A 25341-nucleotide genomic window follows, 5' to 3' on the forward strand; every position below is an offset into this window, starting at 1 on the left:
GGCAGCTCACCGCTTAGTAAGATTAAAATCAACGGTCATTTATTATGTACAGCAATAAATACTTACACAATAATCCTATTTTCTATATCACTACCTACCACTACTGGCCAATACTTAACTTTTGGAAATGGCCCACCAGGTCAGGGAAACGAATGGCTTATCGAATTGGGTCTGGCCTGCGGGATTCAAAAGGCTGATACAGGTCGATGGCTAGGAGTCTCTATCGGGTAGCGATCGCTGGAGTCAAACTTACGGTTGATGATCGATGGTTCTTGCGAAGGTTGCGAGCAGGAGAAGAAGGGAGAGAAGGTTCGATCTGAACTTGACCCCTATCCTTTAGAGGTCCCAGGGGCCTCCCGCCTCTTGGGGCGGACCTTGACCCTGGTCCCAAGTGATTGGACTTGTTCCCAATCACTGGGTTCGATATGCTCCAATAATGGGGCGATTCCTTGATCGGGGGTGGTCGTTCACCTTTCTTTGTCTCGGCCACTGCTGGCGCCGAGAGGTCTGGATCGGCATTCAATTGCTAATATGTTGCAATTGTTCCCGGGGATGGCCGATTAAACTGCAGATGTCTGGGTTGATGTGCTGCTAATGGTCGCAGGTATCGATCTGGGCCGACTTCCCCAGAGCCGGATACGCTGTTCTGTCTGCAGCTCTCTGTTTGTGCCCTGTTGGCTGCTTTTCCCATCAGCCTTTTCGGTTAGCCATTTTACATCGGGTTTTGGCCAAATTAATCGGGAATCAGCCATTTTAGGTGGCTACACCTTGATAAGGGGACTATTACAATTTTCCAGTTTCAGAAAGAGGCGGGCAAGCTGATATATTTTTTTCATGTACTGGTCCCCTCCTTGAGGCGGCTGAGAATGCCTCATTTTGACCCTTTGCTGTAGCACTAAATGAGTTGTAGACGCATGTAGGCTATGATTGCATCAGCAGAGCCACAACCTCACGCTGAAAATAAATTAATGGAACTTTAATAAAGACAGTAGATGATTTACCTGTTGTTACTAGAGCAGCAGAACTAAAATATTGCTTCCTATTTCAAATACTGCTCTCAAATGGAATTCAAAAGAATTTAAAATGCACCTGACAGGATAGCATTAGTTTGGTAGGATTTTTACGGAGTTAATTAATTGCAGCATCAGTTCTGTTTTGTAAGCTTATCTTGGAGGAGGCAGAGAATGAACTGTGTTCCGATGAATATACAGAGGCAGGATGTCAGTGCTGAGGACGCAAACACTTTTTTGTCAACAGCCAGCATCGAGCAGTCCCTCATGGGCTATCGCATGGGATTAAATGTGAAGTTCTCTTTTTCTCTGCCTCAAGAGTAAGTAAATAATTGCCGTGTTGTTACTTACGATGAAATCTAAAACAAACCCTCTTCCTGAATACATTTACAATATTGCTATGCATAATAACTAAGGGAATACAAGAGCTGTGTTGTATTACTGAAGCTGTATAAGGCTCTGGTCAGGCCCCATTTGGAGTATTGTGCACAGTTTTGGGCCCCGTATCTAAGGAAGGATGAGCTGGCCTTGGAAAAGGTCCAGGGGAAGTTCACAAGAATGATCCCTGGAATGAAGAGCTTGCCATATGGGAAGCGGTTGAGGAAGCTGGATCTGTACTCATTGGAGTTTAGAAGGATGAAGGGGGATCTTATTGAAACTTACAGGATATTGAGAGGTTGAGCTAGAATGTACGTGGAGAGGCTGTTTCCACTAGTAGAAAAAATAGAACCAGAGGGGACAATCTCAGACTAAAGGGACGATCCTTTAAAACAGAGATGAGGAGGAGTTTCTTCAGCCCAGAGGGTGGTGAATCTGTAGAACTCTTTGCCGCAGAAGGCTGTGGAGGCCAAATCAATGAGTGTCTTTAAGACAGACATATTGGTTCTTGATTAATAAGGGGATCAGGTGTTATGGGGAGAAGGCAGGAAAATGGGGATGAGAATCATCAGCCATCATTGAATGGCGGAGCAGACTCGATGGGCTGAATAGCTTAATTCTGCTCCTATGTCTTATGGCCTTATGGTCTAATTCTTTCTCAATCCATCTCAAACCTCAGCTTCAAAAAAAGGCACCACTGACTGTATTGATGTGCCTTTACCTTTCCTAGATCAGTCAGCTCCATGGTTTGTCTGAATGAAATTATCAACTGAGAATCAATTTCTGCTGAACTATGAATCGTTTGCACTGAAATTCTGTGGCCAATTAAAAAAGGTTCAGAACGCTCAGAGTCACCTCATTTATAAGCGGTTGTGCCAAGGCCTGCCTCTCTCGGCGGTGACCAACGCTCTCAAAAAATAGCATCTCGGTAAGTTGTGGAATTCCCAAGTCTGTGATTTTTTTTTTGTCCTCAATTTTATGGGACAGAAAGAAAACAAGGATTGTGGGACTGGGATTGCCAACTTCTGACCTTTCTTCCCCAGTATATAGAATTGTGGGGTTATTGCCTTTCATTTTACAGCCAATTGTTTGTTGTGTCGCACCCACAGCCTGATCTACATTCTTCAAAGCAGCAGACAATTGTTATTCTTTCACTGGGTTATTTTTTGTGGAAATTTAAATTGGTTCCAGTCAAGATTTGATGTTGCAGAAAAGGCTTTTTAGAAGAATGGCTTGTATCTTTTCACTGTGTTTTCCTCAGGGGGATTTTATTTGGCTTTTATTCCAATTTTGTTTCTCAATTGCGAACTGCACGGTTGCGATAAGTCCAAAATATCTTTGTAACAGTTATTGACAAAATTAATTTTCTCATGTAAATGTTTTGTTAATTTGTAAGCCTAATCCTATGCATAAATATGAAAAATCTATTTCACATAGCTATTACTTATAAGAGCTAAGTCATTGAATATAGGCAATTAGCTCTTTTTCGAACATCCGTAGATAGATATAGGTAAGAGGATGTTCCATGGTGGGTTCAGGGTAAGTTGAAGAATATGATCTGTTCCTTGTATGTTTCTGATACTTTCATACCATTGACTGTCTTCAGTCCTTCTTTTTCTGATCCAGTGACTTTCTTCTGGTTATTGTTGTATGCTATATGTTCAGTAGGTTGCATGAAGGGTTTCTGAGTTTTTTATTGTGGAACGTTTAAGTATTTTTTGATTACACATAAGTATGCACATAAATACAGGGTATAGCCAAAGCTGTAAGTTAACTCCATGCTTGCTTCGAGCAGGTCTCTGTCCAGTGCAGCCTCAGGTTGTGAATGCGTTCCACGCCCCATGCCGACGTGGGCATGCAAAATGTACAATAGGACTTGTTAACACATCATTAACGGGCGCGGCCCGGTAGTCTCCAACCTCCCGTGATGCCTCCGCCTGGCGGAAGTGATGCCGGTACGATTCACTTGTAGCATTTAAAAACAGGGACCGGGCGCCATGGCTGCTGATCGAGATGGAGGAGGTAAAAGAAGTCTCCAAAAGTGCAACAGTGGGCTGCCAGTTATGCCATTGGCTGGGGTGGGGCTTCTGCCATGGCCGAGGGTAGTAGCAGGCGATGATCAGGAGATGTGCCGTGGGTTTGGGGTATTCCCCCCGGAATCGGGCCTTGAGTGGGTGCCCTTCAGCAATCAGAAGGGATTCCGCTCCCTCAATGCGCAGTTGGTGTGTGACCGTCAGCTGCACATCGTGCACGTCTGTGGATCCCCCAGTATAGCCCTAGGAGGGTCTCCCACATCCTGGTGGCCTGCTGTGTCCTCCACTTCATCGTGCAGCAGAGGGGCGACATGCTGGAGGAGGAGGTGAGGAATGCCAGTCCTTATCTGACGGGGAAGATGTGGGATGGCCAGGATGGGCAGGGCATGGCACAGCCGGCTGTAGGATGGATGCTCCTGGCCTGCCACTCACGGGATAAGCTGATTTCCAGGTTCGCCGACGAGGGGGCCTGGCCACAGGTAGACCAACCGTCCCGTCCCAGCCCATACCGCCCTCCCAATGGCCACGCACCCCCTGCCCTGTACACCGTGCCTGCAGTCCACACACCCGCACCGCCTCTGTGTCTCCCACCAGCTTCACCCAGAGGGAGCTGGCCCTGGATTGACAGTATCAGCGGGTCTGATCCATGGGGTAAGGATGATGACGTCCCACTCCGTGGGAGCTCTGGTGGTCCGCATTGGTTGACAGAGTCTGACTCCCGCTATGGTGTCACATTAACTGTTCACCCGGGTGATCTCTGCCTGCGTGCGAGACAATGCATCACAAGGACCAGGCCCACAGACTTTAAGGGGAGGTGGGTGTGGGGATGAGTCCCGGGCGAGGGGGCGATGCATGAACCTGGGTGTGATGAGCGATGATGATCACTCTCCAGGTAGACCATACCACATGTCACCCCCACACCTCTGACCCAGTCCCCTGCCGCCACCGGGGGCAACCTTGGGGGGGGGTACCCCTGACTATCCAGGGGGCCCTGGCCCATGCCAGCCTCCAACACTCACACCCCACATCACTGACTTCCCCCCAACCAATCTGGCACACCCTCTGCACCCAGCCCATCCCTCACACCCTTCAGATAGAGGGCTGAGGCTCTTTGGAATGTCAGTGAACATGTGTTGATTTGTGCCATTGCTATGTACAATAACTGTGCCCTAGCCCCTAATGCAATCCTATGTGCTGCATCCGTGCCAACTTAACTGGCTTCTACTTTTCAAATCTTACCTGGCCTAATGCTCCATCTAGGTGACCCTAGGTGGTACTTCAGGGGTCGAGGAGGCTTGCTGAAATTCCCACCTTGTGGCCTGGGTCCCCTTTGGCTTCCGTCTTCTGGAGCGACCGGGCGTGGATTGACACAGCTATCTTCCGGGTGTCACAGGTGACACGGTGCCACCCTGTTCTGCCCGCTGTCCATCAATTCGCCAGGGACAGGTGGTGGGGGGGGGGAGGGATTCAGAGATGCTGTTGTGTTCCAGCACCTCCCCTGATGGAGTCACCGACATGGGCCCCATCACCTCCTCCTCCCGGATGCCCGGCTGCCCCCAGGCTACTCTTTGGGATGGGGAAGCACAGCTGGAGTGAGCTCCAGGGGGCTCCGCCATCATCTGTCTCTGCCAGTCCTGGAGGCCCACTCGCATCTCAAAGTATCTCAACACTCGCGGCCATGGAGCACAGGGACTGTGTCGTGTCCTTCTGGGACTATGTCACATCACTCCGTGACCCTGCCAGGTCCCTTTGCAACTGGCTCAGGTCAGGGAGCGCCAGGCTAATGCTCTCAGCGCCTTCAGCCGTGGCCCGTTGTGACTGGGCCATGCGCTGGAGTGCCGCAGCAATGTCAATGTGGCTATTGTACATGACTGCCTGCGACATGGCTGCCTTGTCCTGCACCTCTGCAATTGCCTGCATAGAGTGCTGCAGGCCTTGGACTTCCTGACCCATGGCATGACCCTCACACCCACGGCTTCCACTGTGGACGCCACCTGTGCGGTGTTGGCCTGGGTGGCATGAATTGTTGGCACTGCCTCCTGCTCCTGCAGGTGGTTGGACACCCCGAACTGCATCTGCAGGTGCTGGATGGTTGCTGACACTCCTCAAGTAGTCCTGGGCTCAGCACCTGCATCTCCAATATTGATGGGATCGCCCTTTCCAGAAGCGCTGGACCTGTCTAGAAGGCAGCTAGTCCCTTGGGTCAGGCCGCCCTCCAACCGTCTGCCCCCTCAGGGATTCCTATCTTCACCTGATGTACCGCTGCATGTACCGTGTGCATCGGATGCGCCGGGAGCCTTTTAGTGCCCAACTGAGGTGAGTGTCTCTGGGATGGTGGCAGGTGTTGGTGAGAGCAGTGACGAGAAGTCGGTGTCATCCCCGGATTGGTGCTCCGGGGTATTGCAGGATTGCGGCGAGGGACCCTAGATGGCCCTGCCTCATCACCAGGTGAGCCTTGGGGTTGTGGCTGGGGGTGACGAATAGCAGCTGTTCCAGCTTCAGCAGGAGGTGACCCTGCAAGACACAATGCAAGATGCATGGGGATATCATGGGTAGGCGTGGTGTCGGGGGGGTTTGGGTGACACATGTGGTGATATGGACATCACAACGCATTGGATACTCGATTGGTTGTCCCATGCTGACCTCCGCCTTAACGGCTGCCCGCTCTCCCACCCCACCGACCAGACCCAACGCCATCTGCTCAATGATAGTGAGGGGCCGCAGGTCCAGTGGGCCCCCCTCCAGTCCCTCCCGCTCCCGATGCTTGTAGGCTGCCTTCTCCTGGGGGGACAGATAATTCACAGTGTGAGACACTCGGATGCGAGCAGCACAGAGGGCCTGCAGCGAGTGGCCTGTGTGTGCAGGGCATCCGGCCATGGCGGGCGGTATGTGTGTTGGCATGTGGTGCAGGGTGGGGTGCGAGCGGACTGCCGGAGGATGGGGGTTGGTCGCCCTCTGGGAGAGGAGATGTATTATGGGTGTGTGGGGCAGGGGTGGTGCCAGGAGACATGCTGGTGACTCACCCTGGCTGGCCTGGGGCATTTCCGATCTTCACCCAGTACTGCCTACCGGTCCTCCCGGTGGGGGCCTCAGCGGGCGTGCTGGGAGTGGGGTCGGGTTATGCGGGGTTGGGGTACTGTCGGGAGCAAGGAGCAGGTGCCTCATCCTGGCTGACCTGGGGGGTTGCCCATCCTCAACCAGCACTGCCTACAGGTTCGCTTAGTGGGGGCCGCATAGATGGGAGGGGGTGCTGTGTGTGGCGATATAATGTATGGGATGGGGGTGGTGTCAAGGGTACAGAGCTGGTGTCTCACCAGGGCCGCCCTGAGGAGGTTGTGCAGCTTTTTTCAACACTGCTGTCTAGTCCTCATGGTGGAGCCCACTGCGCTCACGGCTTCTGCCACCTCCACCCAATCCCAGTTGACATAATTGGGTGGCAACCTCCTTCCCACCCCAGGAAATAGGGTGTCCCACCTCACCTCCAAGGCATCCAGCAATAACTCCAGCTCTGCCTCTGCGAAGTGAGGGAATTAAGGTTGTAATTTGAAGGATAGGCAGGGAGGCAGGACCTAGGGGATGTTTTTGTTTATTCTTATATGGAGTGTGAGTATTATTGGCTGTGCCAGTATTTTTACTGCCCATCTCTAATTGCCCTTGAGAAGGTAGTGGTGAGTCACCTTCTTAAACGCTGCAGTCCATGTGGTTCATGTACACCCACAGTGATGTTGGGAAAGAAGTTCCAGGATTTTGACCTGGCAACAGTGAAAGAACAGTGATACAGTTGCTAGTCAGGTGGACTGAGGCTTTGAGGGGAACTTGCAGGAGGTAGTTTTCCCATGCATCCTCTGCCTTTGTCCTTCTAAGCGGTAGAGGTTGTGGGTTTGGAAGGTGCTGTCAAAGAAGCCTTGGGGAGTTGCTGCAGTTTATCTTGTAGATGACACTTGAGTTTCCGAGTGGCGCTTTGTTCAGTTTTAAATGTATCAGAGCACTTTTACAAATGGGAAAAGTGCTGGACTGCATCACAACACTTCCACAATGCTTGTGAATGTAATGCTGAACACACTGTTGCAGACCAGAGTCCTATTAATGTTAAAAATGTATATACCATAAAATACAGCATCTAACTGTTGAATCTGAAAGAAAGGTGTTTTTTGCATAGTTCAAAGCCTGTCAGTGAAAGAATTTCAGGAGCAAGTGACTTTTTTTTGGCTCTCCATTTGTGACTGTGGTTCCCCATGGTTCCCAACTCTGCTTGTGTCATGAGCCACATATCCTCACTGAAGGGCTCTTCTAAAATTGTGGGGTGGGTGTGTAGTTTGCCCACAAGCCAGCAAGGATTCCACAAGTAACCAATTTCATGATCTGCTGAAAAGGCCAACTCTTCAAAGGAATCCTGCAACAATGCTAATATACACCTCCAGTATCGAAACCACCTCCCTTTCAGAGTGAAAATGCCTTCTTCAACGAGCCTGCAATGACTACCTCTCCCTCAAATGAGTGAAACGCATGACTTATGAACTGTTCCTTTAGTTTAATTGTCTGTAATTGATAAAAGTGCGTTATCTCCCTTTAGGTATCTTTCTTGAGTGTATGCCTGTTGTGTGTGAGTGCTGAGTGATTGATGTAGCGTAAACATTTTGAGGTGAATTTGTGAATAAATAACACTCTTAATTTAAATCCTTGAAACCTTGCTGCTGATTATTCAAACTTGGCCATCGTTCAGGGATTGAGAAACACATGGGGCGGGATTCTTCCCTCGCGGGATTCTCCGTTGCGCCGGCAGCTCATCCACGCCTGAGGATGTCCCGAAGGGACAATGGGAAACCCCATTGGCCCGCTGGCGAGACGGAGAATCCCACTGCCGTCGGGGGCATTCTGCACCAGGAAACATAACATCTTCAAAAATGTACTAATTAGGGACAGTAAGGGCAAAGGAACAAGGATTTTGTCTTCTCTCTAATACAGTAACACTGTATAAACAGAATCTTTTCCAAACTTTAATTTTCTATTTGAACATCAATCAGCCCAACAGGAAGACTGCAGTTTCAATTTTGGTAGTGTTTCAGTTTCAACTATCGTCATATTTTTATATGGATAACCTTTAAATTAATATTGATTCTCTTAAATGTCGCAGTCAGATTTTTATGGGCGCACGTAATTGATAAACAGACAAGATGTAGTTTCAATGGCGTATCTAACCTGTGGCTGAAGAGTCAATTGGAAACTTTGACTTCATTCTTGTGACAAAAAGGACATATCAGCCTCATTCTTACATATCCATGACTGTCAAATTTCACTTCCTGCACACAAAATAAAACCTCAGGACTGCTGAATCGTTACGGTCATGTTGAAGATGAAATATATTTCTGATTTATCAATGTTGGTTTAAAAGCATTTTCCCGGTCACTGTGAAATGATTTTTCAAGCTGAACAGATTCCCGGAGCTGGCACTGTTGCTTGGTCATCACTTAAAGAAAGATTTATCATCGGCACTGGCAGACTATAAATATTTCCCTTTGGATAGCACAGCACAAGGTCCATGTACAATCCACTCGCATTTGCTTCACGAAGACAGAGTGTAGGTACGTTGGGGGATCAGAGGTGGTCAGCAAATTTTCACCCATAACAGAAAAAACAATGTTATTTATTTTTTAATTAAACTAAAGGGAAATATACTTGGATAACGCATTAATATGCTGGTGGTACTTTTAGGTTCTCTTACTCATTGCCGTAACTTCACCGCTTCAATGATTACACCATTTCCCAGGGTTTGTAACGTTATGGTAGAGAAGTAGGTTATTCATTCTGGACATTTATCCTCACTATGCACGGTTTTCAAAGGTAGGTCACACTGGCTAGTAATTAGACTGCCCACTTAACTTACCATTGGCAACTTTTTATTCTATTTGCAATGCCACTATTAGTGCACTAATTCCTATGAAATAATGAACAGACCACCAACTATTAATCTAACTCATGTCAATATAGGCATTCCACACCATGCCACAATGGAGATGATTGAGGCAGAACATTTTCCAACTGGGTCTCAGTATTATTTGAACCATTAAAGTGACATCACGTGAGTTTTTCGAGGTTAATTAATATTTCAAGAAGCATAAAAACATTGGCCAAAATATTTTTCCCTCTCCAAAAATTGGAGCAAATCGGATGGTACAGCATACAATGTATGACTGAAGCTGAGGGAATGAAGCAGACCGGAAACTGGGCTTTACCCTTACCCACAGAATGCCAGCAAGATGTGGGCACCTAACACAATTTGATGGGATGGGGGACGTTGCCTTTGAACCAGGTCTGAAGAAGTGTAGGACAAGTTGATAAAGTTGTGTGTAAACCAAACATACAATCTTAAGATCGAGTACAAAAGCAAATCTATGTACATAGTTACAGTGCAAAGTGAGCATCGTGTCAAGTTTTCCAGACCTTACTTTGGGATGATGCGAGAGGCTGCAGAAGACATTCACTAAGATTATACCTAGATTGGCAGACTTGGTTAAAAGGAGGGATCAGAAGATCTAGGGCTCTTATCATCAGGATAGAGAAAAATTATCAGTTAACGTTATGTTAAATATTAAAAATTATAAAGGTTTTTGATAAAAAGTTATTTTTATGGCCATGGAGTCAGTAATTGGTGAACACAAAGTTTAGGATTTCAAACAAGCTAAATATTGAAAGTAGAACTGTTTGAAATTTGTTTAGGTAATTTTCTTGTGCCGTATATTTTTATCCGGTTATGGGATGGGAACATTGCTGGCAATAATTTCCTTTTAGAAAGTTGTGGTAAGCTGCCTTCTTAGACCACTGCAATTCTGAGACCCACAGTGCTGTTCAGTATGGAATGCCAGGGATTTGACCCAGTGAACGTCACAAAAATCATCCAGCAGTATATTTTCAAGTCAAGCTGATGTGTGGCTTGGAGGGGAACGTGCAGATGGCTGTGTTCCCATGCACCTACTGCCCTTGTCCTTCTAGATGGTGGAGGTTGCAAGTTTGGAAGGTGCTGTCGAAGAAGCCTTGGCAAGCTGCCATAATGAATTTCGTAGAAGGTACACGCTGCTGTCACTGTCAATGATGGAGGGTGTGAATGGTTAAGGCGGTGGATGGGGTACCAATCGAGAGGGCAACTTTGTCCTGGATATGAGACATCAGGGGCGTCATTCTCCGACCCCCCAGAGGGTCGGAGAATGGCCGTTGGCCGCCGTGAATCCCGCCCCCGCCGTTTGCCGAAGTCTCCGAAGGGAGAAAAGTCGGCGGGGCGTTAATGTCGCCGCTGCCGTCGGAGAATGTCACGGGTCTGCGCAAGGCAGCCGATTTTCGGCCTGCCGATATTCTCCCTTCCGGATGGGCCGAAGTCCCGTCGACGTGATGACCGGTCACGTCGACGTAAATTAAACCTCCTTTTCATCGGCGTGACCCTGTGCTCCAGGGTCACGCCGACCAGCGTGGAGGTGAGTGACGGCCTGGGGGGTTGGCTCTGGGCAGGCGATGGCGTGGCCGCAGTCTGAATGCGTGAGGAGAGGTGTGTCTCGGGTTGTGTGTGTGTGTGTGTGCGGCGGGGGGGGGGCGGTGGTTAGAGTAGGCTGGGCTCCGGGGGAGTGCCGGGAGGGGGTCCGTGCCGGGGAGGGGGATGGGGGGTCCGTGCCGGGGTGGAGGTTGGGGGGGGTCCGTGCCGGGGAGGGGGATGGGGGGTCCGTGCCGGGGTGGAAGTTGGGGGGGGGTCCGTGCCGGGGCGGAGGTTGGGGGGGGTCGGTGCCGGGGTGGAAGTTGGGGGGGGGGTCCGTGCCGGGGAGGGGGATGGGGGGTCCGTGCCGGGGTGGAGGTTGGGGTCCGTGCAGGGGTGGAGGTTGGGGGGGGGGGTCCGGCCGGGGTGGAGGTTGGGGGGGGGTGTCCGTGCCGGGGAGGGGGAAGGGGGTCCGTGCCGGGGAGGGGGATGGGGGGTCCCTGCCGGGGTGGAGGTTGGGATCCGTTCCGGGGTGGAGGTTGGGGGGGGGGGTCCGTGCCGGGGTGGATGTTGGGGGGGGTCCGTGCCGGGGAGGGGGATGGGGGGTCCATGCCGGGAGGGGGGTGGGGGGGGGGGGTCCGTGCCGGGGAGGGGGATGGGGGGTCAGTGACGGGGAGGGGGATGGGGGGTCCGTGCCGGGGAGGGGGATGCGAGGGCAAGTGAGTTGGTCCACCTGGCCAGGTGCCAGCCTCCAACAGTTGGACCCATGCGGTCCATGCCACCTGGCTGGGGGGAGGAGGGGATATGGGCAATGATGACATGTCGTCGTTCCCCTCCCCCCCACCAGGCCGTCATGTTTTCCGATCATCCAGCGATGTTGGCCGCCGTGGCGGCAACCGCTCATGTCTATGTTGCCCTGGATGAGAAGGAGGAGGAGGAGGAGGAGGAGGAGCGTGCCAGAGAGGCGGCGCAGGCTGCCGCAGAGGGACAGGCGGCAGCCGCCCAGGCTGGAGGGACACCTGACCGACAGGAATAGGCGGGGGAGGAGGACGTCGCGGCCCCACGGCAACGGAGGCACCCGAGGGCGCCCCGTGTGTACCGGCCCCGGCAGTCATACCAGGACCTCACGGACCGGGAATGCAGGAGGAGACTCCGGATGAGGCAGGAAACCGTGGCACACATCTGCCACCTGCTGGCACACCTGTCACCGCGTGGCACTGGCGGGGGACACCCTCTCCCCGTGTCCGTCAAGGTTACGGTGGCCCTGAACCTTTATGCAACGGGGTCATTCCAGGCACCGAGTGGGGACCTGTCCGGCATATCGCAGACATCGGTGCATCGGTGCATCCGGGCAGTGACAGATGCCCTATATGCCATGGCGCACCGCTATATCCGCTTCACCGTGGACCGGGCCAGCCAAGATGCCCGGGCCGTGGGCTTCTCTGCCGTGGCCGGGTTCCCCATGGTCCAGGGCGCGATCGATGGGATGCATGTCGCCGTGCGGCCACCTGCAGATAACGGGGCCGTTTTCACCAATAGGAAGGGGACCTATTCGATGAACATACAGGTGGTCTGCGACCACCGCATGATGATCCTGCACGTCTGCGCCCGTTACCAAGGCAGTGTACACGACTCATACATGTTGTCGCGGTCATCCATCCCCGGCATGTACGAGGGACGCCATCCCCGGCTGAGGGGCTGGTTGCTGGGCGACAGGGGCTACCCATTGCGATCGTGGCTGATGACAGTGCGACGCCGACTCGCACATGGCCACTGGCGCCGATGCCCTCAGCGATGGCCTGCAGGGACTGGGCCATGGCCTGCTGAGACTGGGCCATGGCCTGCAGAGACTGGGCTATGGCGTTGAGCGCCTCTGCCATCTGGCGCTGGCACTGGCTCATGGCCTCCTGTGAGAGGGCTGCCATGTCCTGGGCCACAGACGCCGCCTGCACGGAAAGCCCCAGGCCTCGCAAACCGTTCCCCATGTCTGACACCGTCGCACCCATTGCCTCCACCGCGGACGCCACCCGTGCGGTGTCAGCCTGGGTGGCAGCTCCTGGACGCGGGTGGACTCCTCCACCTGCGACTGCAGCCGCCGCAAGCTGCCCGTCACCCCCTTCGCTCGTCTCCGGGTCGGTGGTTGCATCGGATCTATGTGTGGGTGTGGTAACTCCAGGAACCCGGGATCCATCTGGGCGGCAGATGTTCGCTTGGGCTGGGCTGCCCTCCGACCGCCCGGCCCCTCTGCTGCTCCTACCTCCACCTGCTGCACCGGGACGGCTGTGTTGTGCGCACTAGTGAGTGTACCAAACGCCTCATCACTAAAGTGCCCAACCGAGGTGAGTGTTTCTGCGATGGTGGAGGGTGTTGGTGACAGCAGTGGCGTTGTGTCGTACTCTTCGTCACACTCTGAGTCCATGGCACTTTGGGGTGGGGGTTCGTCTCCACCCATCCACTCTGTGTCACTGTCCGGTATTTCGTCTTCCTGGGTAGTGCTGTCCCGGGTAGGGGTGTCCCGGGTAGTGGTGTCCCGGGTAGTGGTGTCCCGGGTAGTGGTGTCCTGGGTAGTGGTGTCCTGGGTAGTGGTGTCCTGGGTAGTGGTGTGCTGGCTCGGATGTGACGGGGGCCTGTGTCTGCCCCCCTCGTCGCTGGGTGGTCGCTCCCGCACGTGACGGGGGTGTCGTCTCCCTGTTGCTCCAGGTCTCTCTGTCTCCCGTGGTGTGCGAGGGGCATCCTGCGGGCGTCGCATGCTGGAGGGTCCGGGTCTCTTCGTCTCCCGTGGCCGCCGAGGGGCATCCTGCGGGCGTCGCATGCTGGAGGCTCCGTGTCTCTCTGTCTCCCGTGGTGTGCGAGGGGCATCCTGCGGGCGTCGCATGCTGGAGGGTGCGGGTCTCTCCGTCTCCCGTGGTGTGCGAGGGGCATCCTGCGGGCGTCGCATGCTGGAGGGTCCGGGTCTCTCCATCTCCCGTGGCCTCCGAGGGGCATCCTGCGGGCGTCGCATGCTGGAGGGTTCGTGTCTCTCCGTCTCCCGTGGCCTCCGAGGGTCATCCTGCGGGCCGTCTGCATCTGCGGGGATGGGTGCCTGGACGTTTGGTCCTGCGATACATAATGAAGCATGCATGGTTAGACATCAGGCAGTGATCAGGTGATATGGGGGAGGGGGATATAGGGGAGGGGGGATATGGGGGCGGGCTGTCGGTGGCTCACTTGCTACTACGCCCCCGACCTCTGCATCAGCAACCTCCCGGTCGTCAGGTCCGCCAGCCAGTTCCAGGGCCCTTTCCTCGTGTTCGGTCAGTGGCCACTCATCAGCGGGGCCTCCTCCAGTCCTCACATGCTCCCTATTGTTGTGTGCGCGCTTATCCTGTGGGGGGGGGGGGTGGCAGGGGTAAAAGGCAACACTGTTAGGCAGGTATATGAATGCACGCCATCGGTTGCGCGTGCATTGCAGAGGTTAAGGTTAGGGCTGGATTCACTTGGGGATGTGGGGGATATGGGGGAGGGGGGGATATGGGGGAGGGGGGATATGGGGGAGGGGGGATATGGGGGATATGGGGGAGGGGGGATATGGGGGAGGGGGGATATGGGGGAGGGGGATATGGGGGAAGGGGGGATATGGGGGAGGGGGGATATGGGGGAGGGGGATATGGGGGAAGGGGGGATATGGGGAAGGGGGGATATGGGGGAGGGGGGATATGGGGGAGGGGGGATATGGGGAGGCTCACCCTGCCTGCTCTGACTAGGTCGTTCACCTTCTTGTGGCACTGGGTGCCTGTCCGTGGTGTCAGGGCCGCAGCGGTGACGGCCTCTGCCACTTCCCTCCACAGACGTCGGCTGTGGCGTGGGGCAACTCTGCGGCCGTGCCCGGGATACAGGGCGTCCCTCCTCTGCTCCACCGCGTCCAGGAGCGCCTCCACATCCCGTGACTCGAACCTCGGGGCTGAACGGCGGCCAGCCATCCAGTCGGGTGTTCCGGTCGGGTGTTCCGGTTGGGTGGGGGGGAGCAGCGCGGCCTTATGAGCCGTCACGCCGTGCGGCGCGTATGACGCTGCACGGTGTGAACCACTGCGCAAGCACGGATCCCGTTACGTCGCTGCTAGCCCATTTCGGGCCGGAGACTTTCGACCCATTTTTCCGACATGACGCAAGTCGGATTTGCGCCGTTTTTTGCGCCGATCGGCGGACTTTCTGCCGATAACGGAGAATTTTGCCCCATGTGTGAATTCTGTATAATTTGGACCTTCACTAATCCTACCACTCTATAAACTTCCCGCAATCCTCTCATGTTCCTGCTGTTTGTTCACAAGGAAAGATTAAATTACTTCCTTGAGCAAACAAGACATCGATCACTTGCTTCACACATTTATTTACTGCAGATTGATTAATGTCACTGTCCTGCCAGTGTCACTTTAGAAAGATTCAGAAGCATAGAAGTTCAAAAGCTGTTCCCAGCTATTGGCAATCCAATGTATGTGGACAAGTTTGTCTGCAGGTCATTGTTCATTATGCAACATAAATCAGTCACAGCCTCCCAATTTGAATCGCTGCCTGCATAAACATATTCGCCTATTGAAAGATGTGCACCTCATCCTGTAAATGCAAGGATACTGCTGGGTGAGCAAAGTGAATCTCTAATGCAATCTGATATGTCAGGTGTCCACACCAATTTACCAACTATTTTTCTCCGAAAAACACAAGCGGGGTTCCTGGTTGAAAGCTGATTGTGCCGTTATTAGATGAGGTTGGTGCAAAAAAATGCTGGGTGCCACAAATAGTTGCCACACATCGGAAAAATAAAACAAAATATGTAATTTCCCTTTGTAGTCTTCAGGAAGATCTTCTTTTCTTTAAAACAACACGGGGTGTCCTGGTTTCACAAGGAGGTGGGCAGCACTGGCATAGCATTCGAGGGTCTTATCTGGATGCTATCAATGCCAGGGAGCATTTGATCCAGACACGTTCCAGTTGAACGTTTATAACTCAGGAGAGAATTGTCTTGCACTCATTTTTTTTCAAATTTAGAGTACCCAATTCAATTTTTCCAATTAAGGGACAATTTAGCGTGGCCAATCCACCTAGCTTGCACATTTTTGGGTTGTGGGGGTGAAACCCACGCAAACACGGGAAGAATATGCAAACTCCACACGGACAGTGACCCAGAGCCGGGATCGAACCCGGGACCTCGGCGCCGTGAGGCCACAGTGCTAACCCACTGCGCCACCGTGCTGCCACGTCTTGAACTCATTTTGAGTTACCATGGAGAACACTTCCACTCATTGATCCATGTCTGCGCAGAGGTTTAAATAACCCTTGTTTCAAGGACCCTTAATTTCCCCTCTTCGCCTCTTCTCACTTTTCCACTGTCACCAGTAAAGAATGGAAGGTCACACATCTGGCATTAAGTTTCAATATTGACATTGTGTTGATCAAGAGAAAAAGTGTACTTTTTAGTTTAAATAAACCATCAGTGACTGGTCTGCCTTTGCTCTCAGCCACTTGCACACATTCCTTGTCGCCTCAGATATGCTCTCACTTGCCTCTGCTTGCATATGTGATGCAGGTAGCTCTTGTCTCAGCCATAGCGGTGCCTGTAAGGGCATCTGCAGAGGCTGCTGCACCTACATCATTGCAGCGGCAGCCTCCTTCACTGGGCTCTAATGCACAAATGGTTCCTCAGTCAGAGGGACCAGGAGAGAAATGATGGTGGTGGTTGTTTATGAGGAATGGTATAATCATCTGCCTCCATGACTGCACCAGGCAGGCACTCCAGATGGCTGCGGAGAAGCATTATTTGGGTGCAACTGGCGACACCTCCGTGTATCTCTGTGCCATCAGTGCCACTGACTGGCATTGTGACGGCCTGCATGCATCTGAGGAAAAACCTGTGTTTTATGTTGGGGTGAGGATTTCTTCAAGAACTAGGTTTCTCTAGGAGATGGTTTCTGGCAAAGGGCCTTGCCGCCAGCAACTGATCGTGTGACCAAGTTGTCTAGGAGATGACCAATAGGAGCAACAAGAAGTTAATTATAGGAGTACATAGAGCAAGATATTGTTTTTTTAGTTTTACAACAATCTGGCTACAAAGCAAAAAAATGTCTTTCCAGGAGAGTTCCATTGAAATTCTGTACCCTGGCTAAAAATGTTTCAGTCCCTTGTTAACTGAAGAGCTCTTAACAATGAATTAGACCTCTGGGATATCCAAGCTGAGAAGAGACAGAAAGTTTTAATGCAAAACTTCAGAATTAAAGAATATTGGAACCAGGGGACTTCTGATCCACTTGAGACATTCATGGCAGCCGAGTTTAAATTGGAGTCTACAACTGTGGGGTAGCTGGAGGGGATTTAAGAAGAAACCTTTGCTAGAGGTAAGCAGAAGGCCCAAAAAATCTCAACCCTTTATACAAATCTTTGAAACCATATTCAGACTAAATGGTCAACCTTCCAATTTCTGATAAATATCTGGGTGAAAAGGGTAAATGGGGTAGAAGGAAAGTTGAGGTGAGAAGTTCAGTTTAAAGTATAGGCATCTATGCTGATTTTATTTGTAATATCTTTTACATAACTGTTTAAGATATTGTGCTTATTAGTATTCACGTTCTTTGATTTTTATTTAGCAAAATTATTTGGTTTAAACTGTGAAACCTGTGGCTTCATTCTTTTAGTCTGCAGTTTAGAGTTATTTGTCTCGGCACTATCCGTAATCCATAAATTCAAAAACCGAACACATCCAAGAACTTCATTCTTTTTGAACCTCATCAATCTTTAGGGCGTGAAGTCTAGTTGTTTGTCTGCACATGGGATTTTTCTGGTGAACACATCAAAAAATAAACTTAATACAGGTACTCTGTATTTATTATTCATCTTACTTTTCTAGCTATTTTATTTACTTTAGACTATAGCTAGCTCAGGCTTAAGCCATTGTACAGTCAGTTTAGACGCAATATCTGATAACAAAATGATCTGAAATCCAAAATTCAATTAGCTCTGAAGATAAAGGATACTTGATCTGTATTGGGATCATAACAACGTGCATTCTGTGCATGTTAGTGCACTGTTCCTGTATCTACTCAAATGCTGCTGGGTACGGTTTTTCATGAGCTTGTTCACTGTCCCAATGAAGAACCTCATGCTCTTAAAGCCCTGAGTCATTGTTAGCCATGATGTGGAGATGCTGGCGTTGGACTGGGATGGACACAGTAAGACGTCTTACAACATAATTTGATGAAGGAGCTACACTCCGAAAGCCAGTGATTTCACATAAATCTGTTGGACTTTAACCTGGTGTTGTAAGACTTCTTACTAAGTCATTGTGACACACATGAGCTGGACCGACTCCTCCATTCTCAACCCATGACTCCCCATTGCTACAAGGAACTCCAATATGTGGGATCGCATCTGTTCCTGCTGTTCAAAGTTGAGCCTCCTTTCCTATGACTCCCAGGGCCCTGCAACTGTGCTCAGCTGAGCAGCGCTGTGTCGTCACCCATCCTAAGAGGCAGGCTACCCACAGTTGCCTCTCCTGCTATCCTTTCTCTCCTGCCCTTCACCCAGTGTCACCGTTTCGAATCCTGCTCAAAGACCTATTTATATGAATGTGAATCATGGGCTGTGAACGGAGGAGTCCATTTGCTTATGGCTCAGGTTTTGAGTGTAAGAGCTCCTCCATTGAGAGAGTAGCGAATCTCATGGAGAGCCATGCAGCGTCCTGTAGCCTTGAACACTCAATGGAACTAATTATACAAAGAGGCATTGAGTGAATGTCAGGTGTGCCCCTGTTTCTGATGCCCTGCAGAGATCCGATTAAGGAATCCCACTGTCTGCTCGCTCAGCACCTTGATGACAACATCAATAAAGCCCTGTACCTGCCCAGAGGTGAATCGCATTATCCTTTATGTTTTTTTTGCTCCATTTGCTTGAAATTGAATGTGCTGCCCAGCCCTTGCCAATAGGGTACAAGTGACCTGTAACAAACAATTATGTTCTCTAACTTAAGAAATGCAATTAAGATCCACTGCTGATCCTTGAAACAATTCAGAGGTGATGATGTTTAAGACCACAGTGACTCTTACAGTTACAGGCATGCCGAGTAGAATTGAAAGAGCACAAAGATAGTTGCAATCTCCTGGGCATAAACACTGACTCTCTTGGAAGGTGCTACAGTATGTGGTGCAAGCAGGCACATTAGCAACATTTAAGAGGCATCTGGATGGATACATAAATAGGGAGGAAATAGAGGGATACGGACCAAGTAAGGGCAGGAGATTTCTTTTTTCGTTAGGGAATCATGATTGGCACAGTCTTGGAGAGCTGAAGGGCTTGTTCCTGTGCTGTACTTTTCTTTGTTCTTTGTTGTTTTTTGATACTCTGTGTGTGCTTCTGAACCAGACTATCAGATTCAAATGCAGTAAGCCCCTGTTCTAAGTTGCCCAATTTTAAGTTGCTCCACTATAACATTGTGCAGTTAATGGAGCTGTATTCATGTTTAGTGGTGGGAGTTTTGTCTTAATTTTGGTATACACCGGGTGTGATGTAGGGTCACGTGACTTGATCGGTGCCAATGTGGCGCAACCTCACCCACTCTCTGAATGTCTCTCTTGCTGACGACCCTCCCTGCCTCCCACCCTCCCTCTTGACAACCCTCCAGTTTGTGGCTTACCTCTGCAACCCTGCAACTCAAAACTGCTCTAACTCTGAAGCGACTCTTCCTGCCTCTCGTCATTCATTATCTGAGCCCTCGCTCATAGCAAGGGTTTGGGAGAGGGAAGTACTCAGTGGGAGAAGCAAAGAGCAGGAGGTTTGTCTAGTGGAGTGTTGGTGAGAGGAAGGGTTAACCAGCAGGAGGATCAAAGAGAAGGATATGTGGAGAATAAGAGGTTCAACAAGCACAATCAGCAACATCCATGAGGGTCAGGGAACAGGAGAGGTTATGAGAGAAGGGAGGTAAGAAGAAAGTGGCACAGGGGCGGATGCCTCCCTCCATCGTGAGTGAATGGATAGCAAAACCAGCTCTCTGGCCATTAATTTGTTGCTTTGGGGAAATCATATTGAGTCACTGTTCCCACTCAGTGCAGGCCTCTGACCTCAGTAATTCCTCGCTCAACATTATCGTTGCATTCCTGAAAATTGTAACTTTGGATGAGACAACATTAAATCATTCGCCTGAGATGATGTGCAATCTTAGGCTCACACCAAAAATGTTTTGCCCACCATTGCTCCAACATTCGTAATCGCAATTGTGACTTACCTCACTGGCAAGGAAGGATAAAATGAATATGCATCGGATAATCTCAGCATCTGTGGTTTGAATGTTTACAGTACCTTTAAGCAGCATTAAAAAGCATGACATCGTTCCCATATGACAACTTCCCACATGATAAAGAAGGGAATTTGCTTGACAACCTACCATCCTCAAGTTTTCCTGCGTGAGAAATTTCAGTTTATTTTCCATACGCCGTAGGGCATGGCTCATTTCTTCATTTTTCCGACTGAGGCGTCTCTTTTTGTCCAGGAGGGGTTTATACTGACTTTCCGCTTCACGCAGTCGCTTGAGCTAAAGTAAAAATATGGAATGAGAGAGATTGAATTGACGTTTAGACAAAGACCTAGGATTCTGCAATGGGAAGATTGGCAGGAAGAGTGTTGGGTGAAAACAGTCAGGCTAATATTTCCTGTTTGATTGATAACTACCCTCAGGGATCAGTGTTGGGCCCACAACTGTTCACAATTTACATAGATGATTTGGAGTTGGGGACCAAGGGCAATGTGTCCAAGTTTGCAGACGACACTAAGATAAGTGGTAAAGCAAAAAGTGCAGAGGATACTGGAAGTCTGCAGAGGGATTTGGATAGGCTAAGTGAATGGGCTAGGGTCTGGCAGATGGAATACAATGTTGACAAATGTGAGGTTATCCATTTTGGTAGGAATAACAGCAAAAGGGATTATTATTTAAATGATAAAATATTAAAACATGCTGCTGTGCAGAGAGACCTGGGTGTGCTAGTGCATGAGTCGCAAAAAGTTGGTTTTCAGGTGCAACAGGTGATTAAGAAGGCAAATGGAATTTTGTCCTTCATTGCTAGAGGGATGGAGTTTAAGACTAGGGAGGTTCTGCTGCAATTGTATAAGGTGTTAGTGAGGCCACACCTGGAGTATTGTCTTCAGTTTTGGTCTCCTTACTTGAGAAAGGACATACTGGCACTGGAGGGTGTGCAGATTAACTAGGTTGATCCCAGAGTTGAAGGGGTTGGATTACGAGGAGAGGTTGAGTAGACTGGGACTGTACTCGTTGGAATTTAGAAGGATGAGGGGGGATCTTATAGAAACATATAAGATTATGAAGGGAATAGATAGGATAGATGTGGGCAGGTTGTTTCCACTGGCGGGTGAAAGCAGAACTAGGGGGCATAGCCTCAAAATAAGGGGAAGTAGATTTAGGACTGAGTTTAGGAGGAACTTCTTCACCCAAAGGGTTGTGAATCTATGGAATTCCTTGCCCAGTGAAGCAGTAGAGGCTCCTTCATTAAATGTTTTTAAGATAAAGATAGATAGTTTTTTGAAGAATAAAGGGATTAAGGGTTATGGTGTTCGGGCCGGAAAGTGGAGCTGAGTCCACAAAAGATCAGCCATGATCTCATTGAATGGTGGAGCAGGGTCAAGGGGCCAGATGGCCTACTCCTGCTCCTAGTTCTTATGTTCTTATGTACATGAATAGAACCCTTACTCATCCCAGATTTAATTGGAAAATGTATCTATAGATTGAAGCACAACACAAATAAGCATGTTATCTTCTGTTCCTAATATCATAATTTTTCTTCATGTTCCAAACCTGCTTTTATTTAAATTACTAAAATATGATTTTAAATTTAATGTGAAATGGTTCGAAATATATGCAATGTTTATTTACAGCATTAGCCTCACGCATAATGCATAAGACATAATATTACACAGCTATTACATATTAAAAATACTGAGCAGGTTGCACTATTTCCTCTCACATACATTCAAGACTGCCACATCAGGCTTTGTAAGGATCACTGAGGGCACCGGGGGAGGGGGTGTGGGGTAGGTTAGGGATGAGGGGGCTGGGGGTTTGGGAGGGGGTATCACCATAGGGAGGGTGGGGAATTGTAAAACACAATAAACATCTCTGTGCACAACTAATCTGAGGCTTCTGTCACTTTCTTCCACCTGCACTCCCAAAAGGCTTTCACGAGAATCGTACAGCCCTGGAATCGGATGGGGAATTCAGGAATTGAGACCGCCTGCCATTTTTAAAGGGCTCCCGAGTCATCCCAGCTCAGTGAAAATCCACCCAACATAGCATAATAAGCTAAGATCCATTAGACTGCCAGAGAATACCAGAGAAACTTACACTGAGATTCCAATGCTCCTTGAAGTTCTGTAATGCTTTTCCATGAAGCTTGAAAATGGCTTATATTTATGAATTTTAAGTAAATTCAGAGGGAAGAATTCGGTGCCAGTGATGATGGTGAAAAATGGTCAGATTGAGTGGTGATGCAGTGTCCAATGTTAAATTGCACTGAAATTTTAATGTTTGGTCTTTTCTTAATCCATACTTAGAATTCTATTATAAAACTGAGTTGTTAATAGTTTGGGACGATTAGCAGCCAATCATCTCTCTGCCTTGCTGTTGGGTGAATTGGAAATTCTGAACTCTCCCTCTGTGTACCCGAACAGGCGCCAAAATGTGACGACTAGGGGATTTTCACAGAAACTTCATTGCAGTGTTAATGTAAGCCGACTTGTGACAAGAATAAAGTTTATTATTATCATGGTTTTCAACCTTTGAGTTCATTTTAGCTTGACACAGAGAGTAAAATATGCTCCTTATTTATGACTGAAACTTTGGGGGAAATTTTAACCCTCAAATATATGTACACTGAAGTCAGGTGAGTTTTAAAAGGACCAAAAAAATCTCCAAGCCAAGTACAGCTTGCCTCAAATGAGCCCATTTCAGGTTTTAACAGTGGCACCCTCCTTTAAATATCTTAATAAAGCTGCATTCCTCTGACTTTTTTCTCTGCTTCAGAATTAATGCTGGCTAACTCAGTTCCAGCTTCAGGAAACCCAGCTGCCACATGCAGACGAGGACTGCTGCAGGGAAGAGATAGTATTTTCCAATGCTTCTTGTAAGACAGCAGGAGCAGGAGTGCTTCCCCAAGACCCTTTATCTAAGCTGCTAACCTCTTCAGCAGTCAGAGACCATCCTCTTCCACTATCAGCAATCAGATGCCCCCCCCCCCCGCCCCCCCAGAGCCCCACAGCCTCATTCCATCTCTCCTGCCCGCACAACCTCCACCCATCCCCCATGGTCTTTTCCCTTCCTCACAATCCTCCTGGCCCCTGAGATCTTCTCTTCTCCTCTTCTGAACTTTGTGGGCCCCACATCAATGCCCCATCATCCCACTCCTGTTCTTTCCAGGCTCCTTAAAAATGTACCCTCCTAATCGCTCTAGGCCCCATCAATGACACCCTCCCCCCCAAGGCCTGATCTCTCTGCGCTCCCGCATCAAAGCTCCAAACTATTTCACAGCCATTTTGCTGCTTCCTCCATTGATGCTGCCCCAACACCAACAATGTCTCCCTCCCTCCTCTCTGTTCCTCAGCTTCATTCTGGTGTTGCAGATCTACCCATCCAACATCTAGTCAAAGTCTCCATCTGGTTGCCTGCAACCGGGTGAATGGAGTCCAAAAATAGTAATTAGCTCCTATCAAGCTAAGGCAAACCCATCTTCCAGGTTACTTGATCACAAAACAGTCTTCCCACTCCCTCCTCATCTCCCTGGATCCATCAGCAGATCTAGGGACGGGATTCTCCGACCCCCCGCCGGGTCGGAGAATCGGCGGGGGGTGGCGTGAAACCCGCCCCCGCCAGCTGCCGAATTCTCCAGCACCAAAAATTTGGTGGGGGTGGGAATCATGCCACGCCGGTCGGCGGGCCCCCCTGGCGATTGTCCGGCCCGCGATGGGCCGAAGTTCCGCTGCTGTCATGCCAGTCCCACCGATGTGAATCAAACCACCTACCTTATCGGTGGGACTGGCGGCGCGGGTGGGCTCCAGGTCCTGAGGAGGCGCGGGTGGCCTGGCCTGCGATCGAGTCCCACCGATCCACGGGCGGGCCTGTGCCGTGGGGGCACTCTTTTACTACGCGTCGGCCGTGTAGGTCTCCGCGATGGCCGACGCGTAGGTGACCCCCCCTGCGCATGCGCAGGGATAATGTCAGCAGCCGTTGATGCTCCCGTGCATGCGCGGACTTCCGCCGACCGGCGAAGTCCTTTTGGCCCCGACTAACGTGGTGCCAAAGGCCATTCCCGCCGGCTGGCGGCCCGCCAACCACTCCGGTGCGGGGCTAACCATCAAGGTGAGGGCTTGGCCCCTAAAAGTGTGGAGAAATCTGCACCTTTGGGGCGGCCCGACGCCGGAGTGGTTCCCGCCACTCCATCCCGCCGGGACCCCCGCCCTTCCGGGTAGGGGAGAATCCCGCCCAAGATACGAAAAAAAATTGCATTTACACCTCTGGTTGAAAACCAGACTGGTCCAGTGGTAAGGGTTCAGTGTACAATATATGTTTCTACAGCTCCCTGAATAGAGCCATGTTAATGTACCACTAGCCTGAATAACCTTTCTTTAGGTGGCACGGTGGCACAATGGTTATTTCTGCTGCCTCACATAGCACCAGGGAACCGAGTTCAATTCTGACCTCAGGTGACTGTCTTTGTGGAGTTTGCTCCTTCTTTCCGTATTTACGTGGGTTTCCTCTGGGTTCTCTACTTTTTTCCCACAGTCCAAAGATGTGCGGGTTAGATGGATTGGATGTGATAAATTTCCCCAATGTGTCTAAAGGTGGGTGGGGCTATGGGGATAAGGCGGGAGATTGGGTGTAGTTAGGATGCTCTTTTGAATGGTCGGTGCAGACTCGATGGGCCGAATGGCCTTTTTATGCACCACAGAGATTTTTTCATTAATCCAAGATTTTTTTGGTTCAGATATATAATGTAGACAAACATTTAAATCAAATATTCACATATGCACTTGCTCCATCTTCTTGAGTTTTCTGCTCAAAGGCAGGTCCGACCCACAATGCCATAATCTACACTATGAGTAGGGCAAGGAAGGGCAGCAGGGTGGTGCAGTGGTTAGCACTGGTGCCTTATGGCGGCAAGGACCCAGGTTCAATCCCGGCCCTGCGTCACTGTCTGTGTGGAGATTGCACATTCTCCCCGTGTCTGCGTGGATCTCACCCCCACAACCCAAAGATGTGCGGGTTAGGTGGATTGGCCATGTTAAATTGCCCCTTAATTGGAAAACAAAATGACTAGAGCAAGGAGACAGGTCCTGAATCCACCGCAGCTGGAGCAGGGATTGAACCCCATGCTGTTGGCACAATCTAATTCTCAGCAATCATCGAGCCAACTGCGTCAACCAGACCCCCAAAAAGTTG

The 25341-nt window shown here is 50.2% G+C and overlaps 1 protein-coding gene across 1 annotated transcript in view; it reads right to left on the reverse strand.

Moving 5' to 3' along the window:
- Positions 1-25341, reverse strand: part of jakmip3 (Janus kinase and microtubule interacting protein 3) — a 569034-nt gene that overhangs the window by 258491 nt on the left and 285202 nt on the right. The window contains exon 6 of the mRNA XM_072479157.1: positions 20284-20430. Coding sequence (XP_072335258.1) covers positions 20284-20430 — 147 coding nt within the window. The remainder of the gene's footprint in view (positions 1-20283; positions 20431-25341) is intronic.

This window comes from Scyliorhinus torazame, chromosome 16 (genome assembly GCF_047496885.1).
Source record: "Scyliorhinus torazame isolate Kashiwa2021f chromosome 16, sScyTor2.1, whole genome shotgun sequence".
Taxonomy (NCBI): Eukaryota; Metazoa; Chordata; class Chondrichthyes; order Carcharhiniformes; family Scyliorhinidae; genus Scyliorhinus; species Scyliorhinus torazame.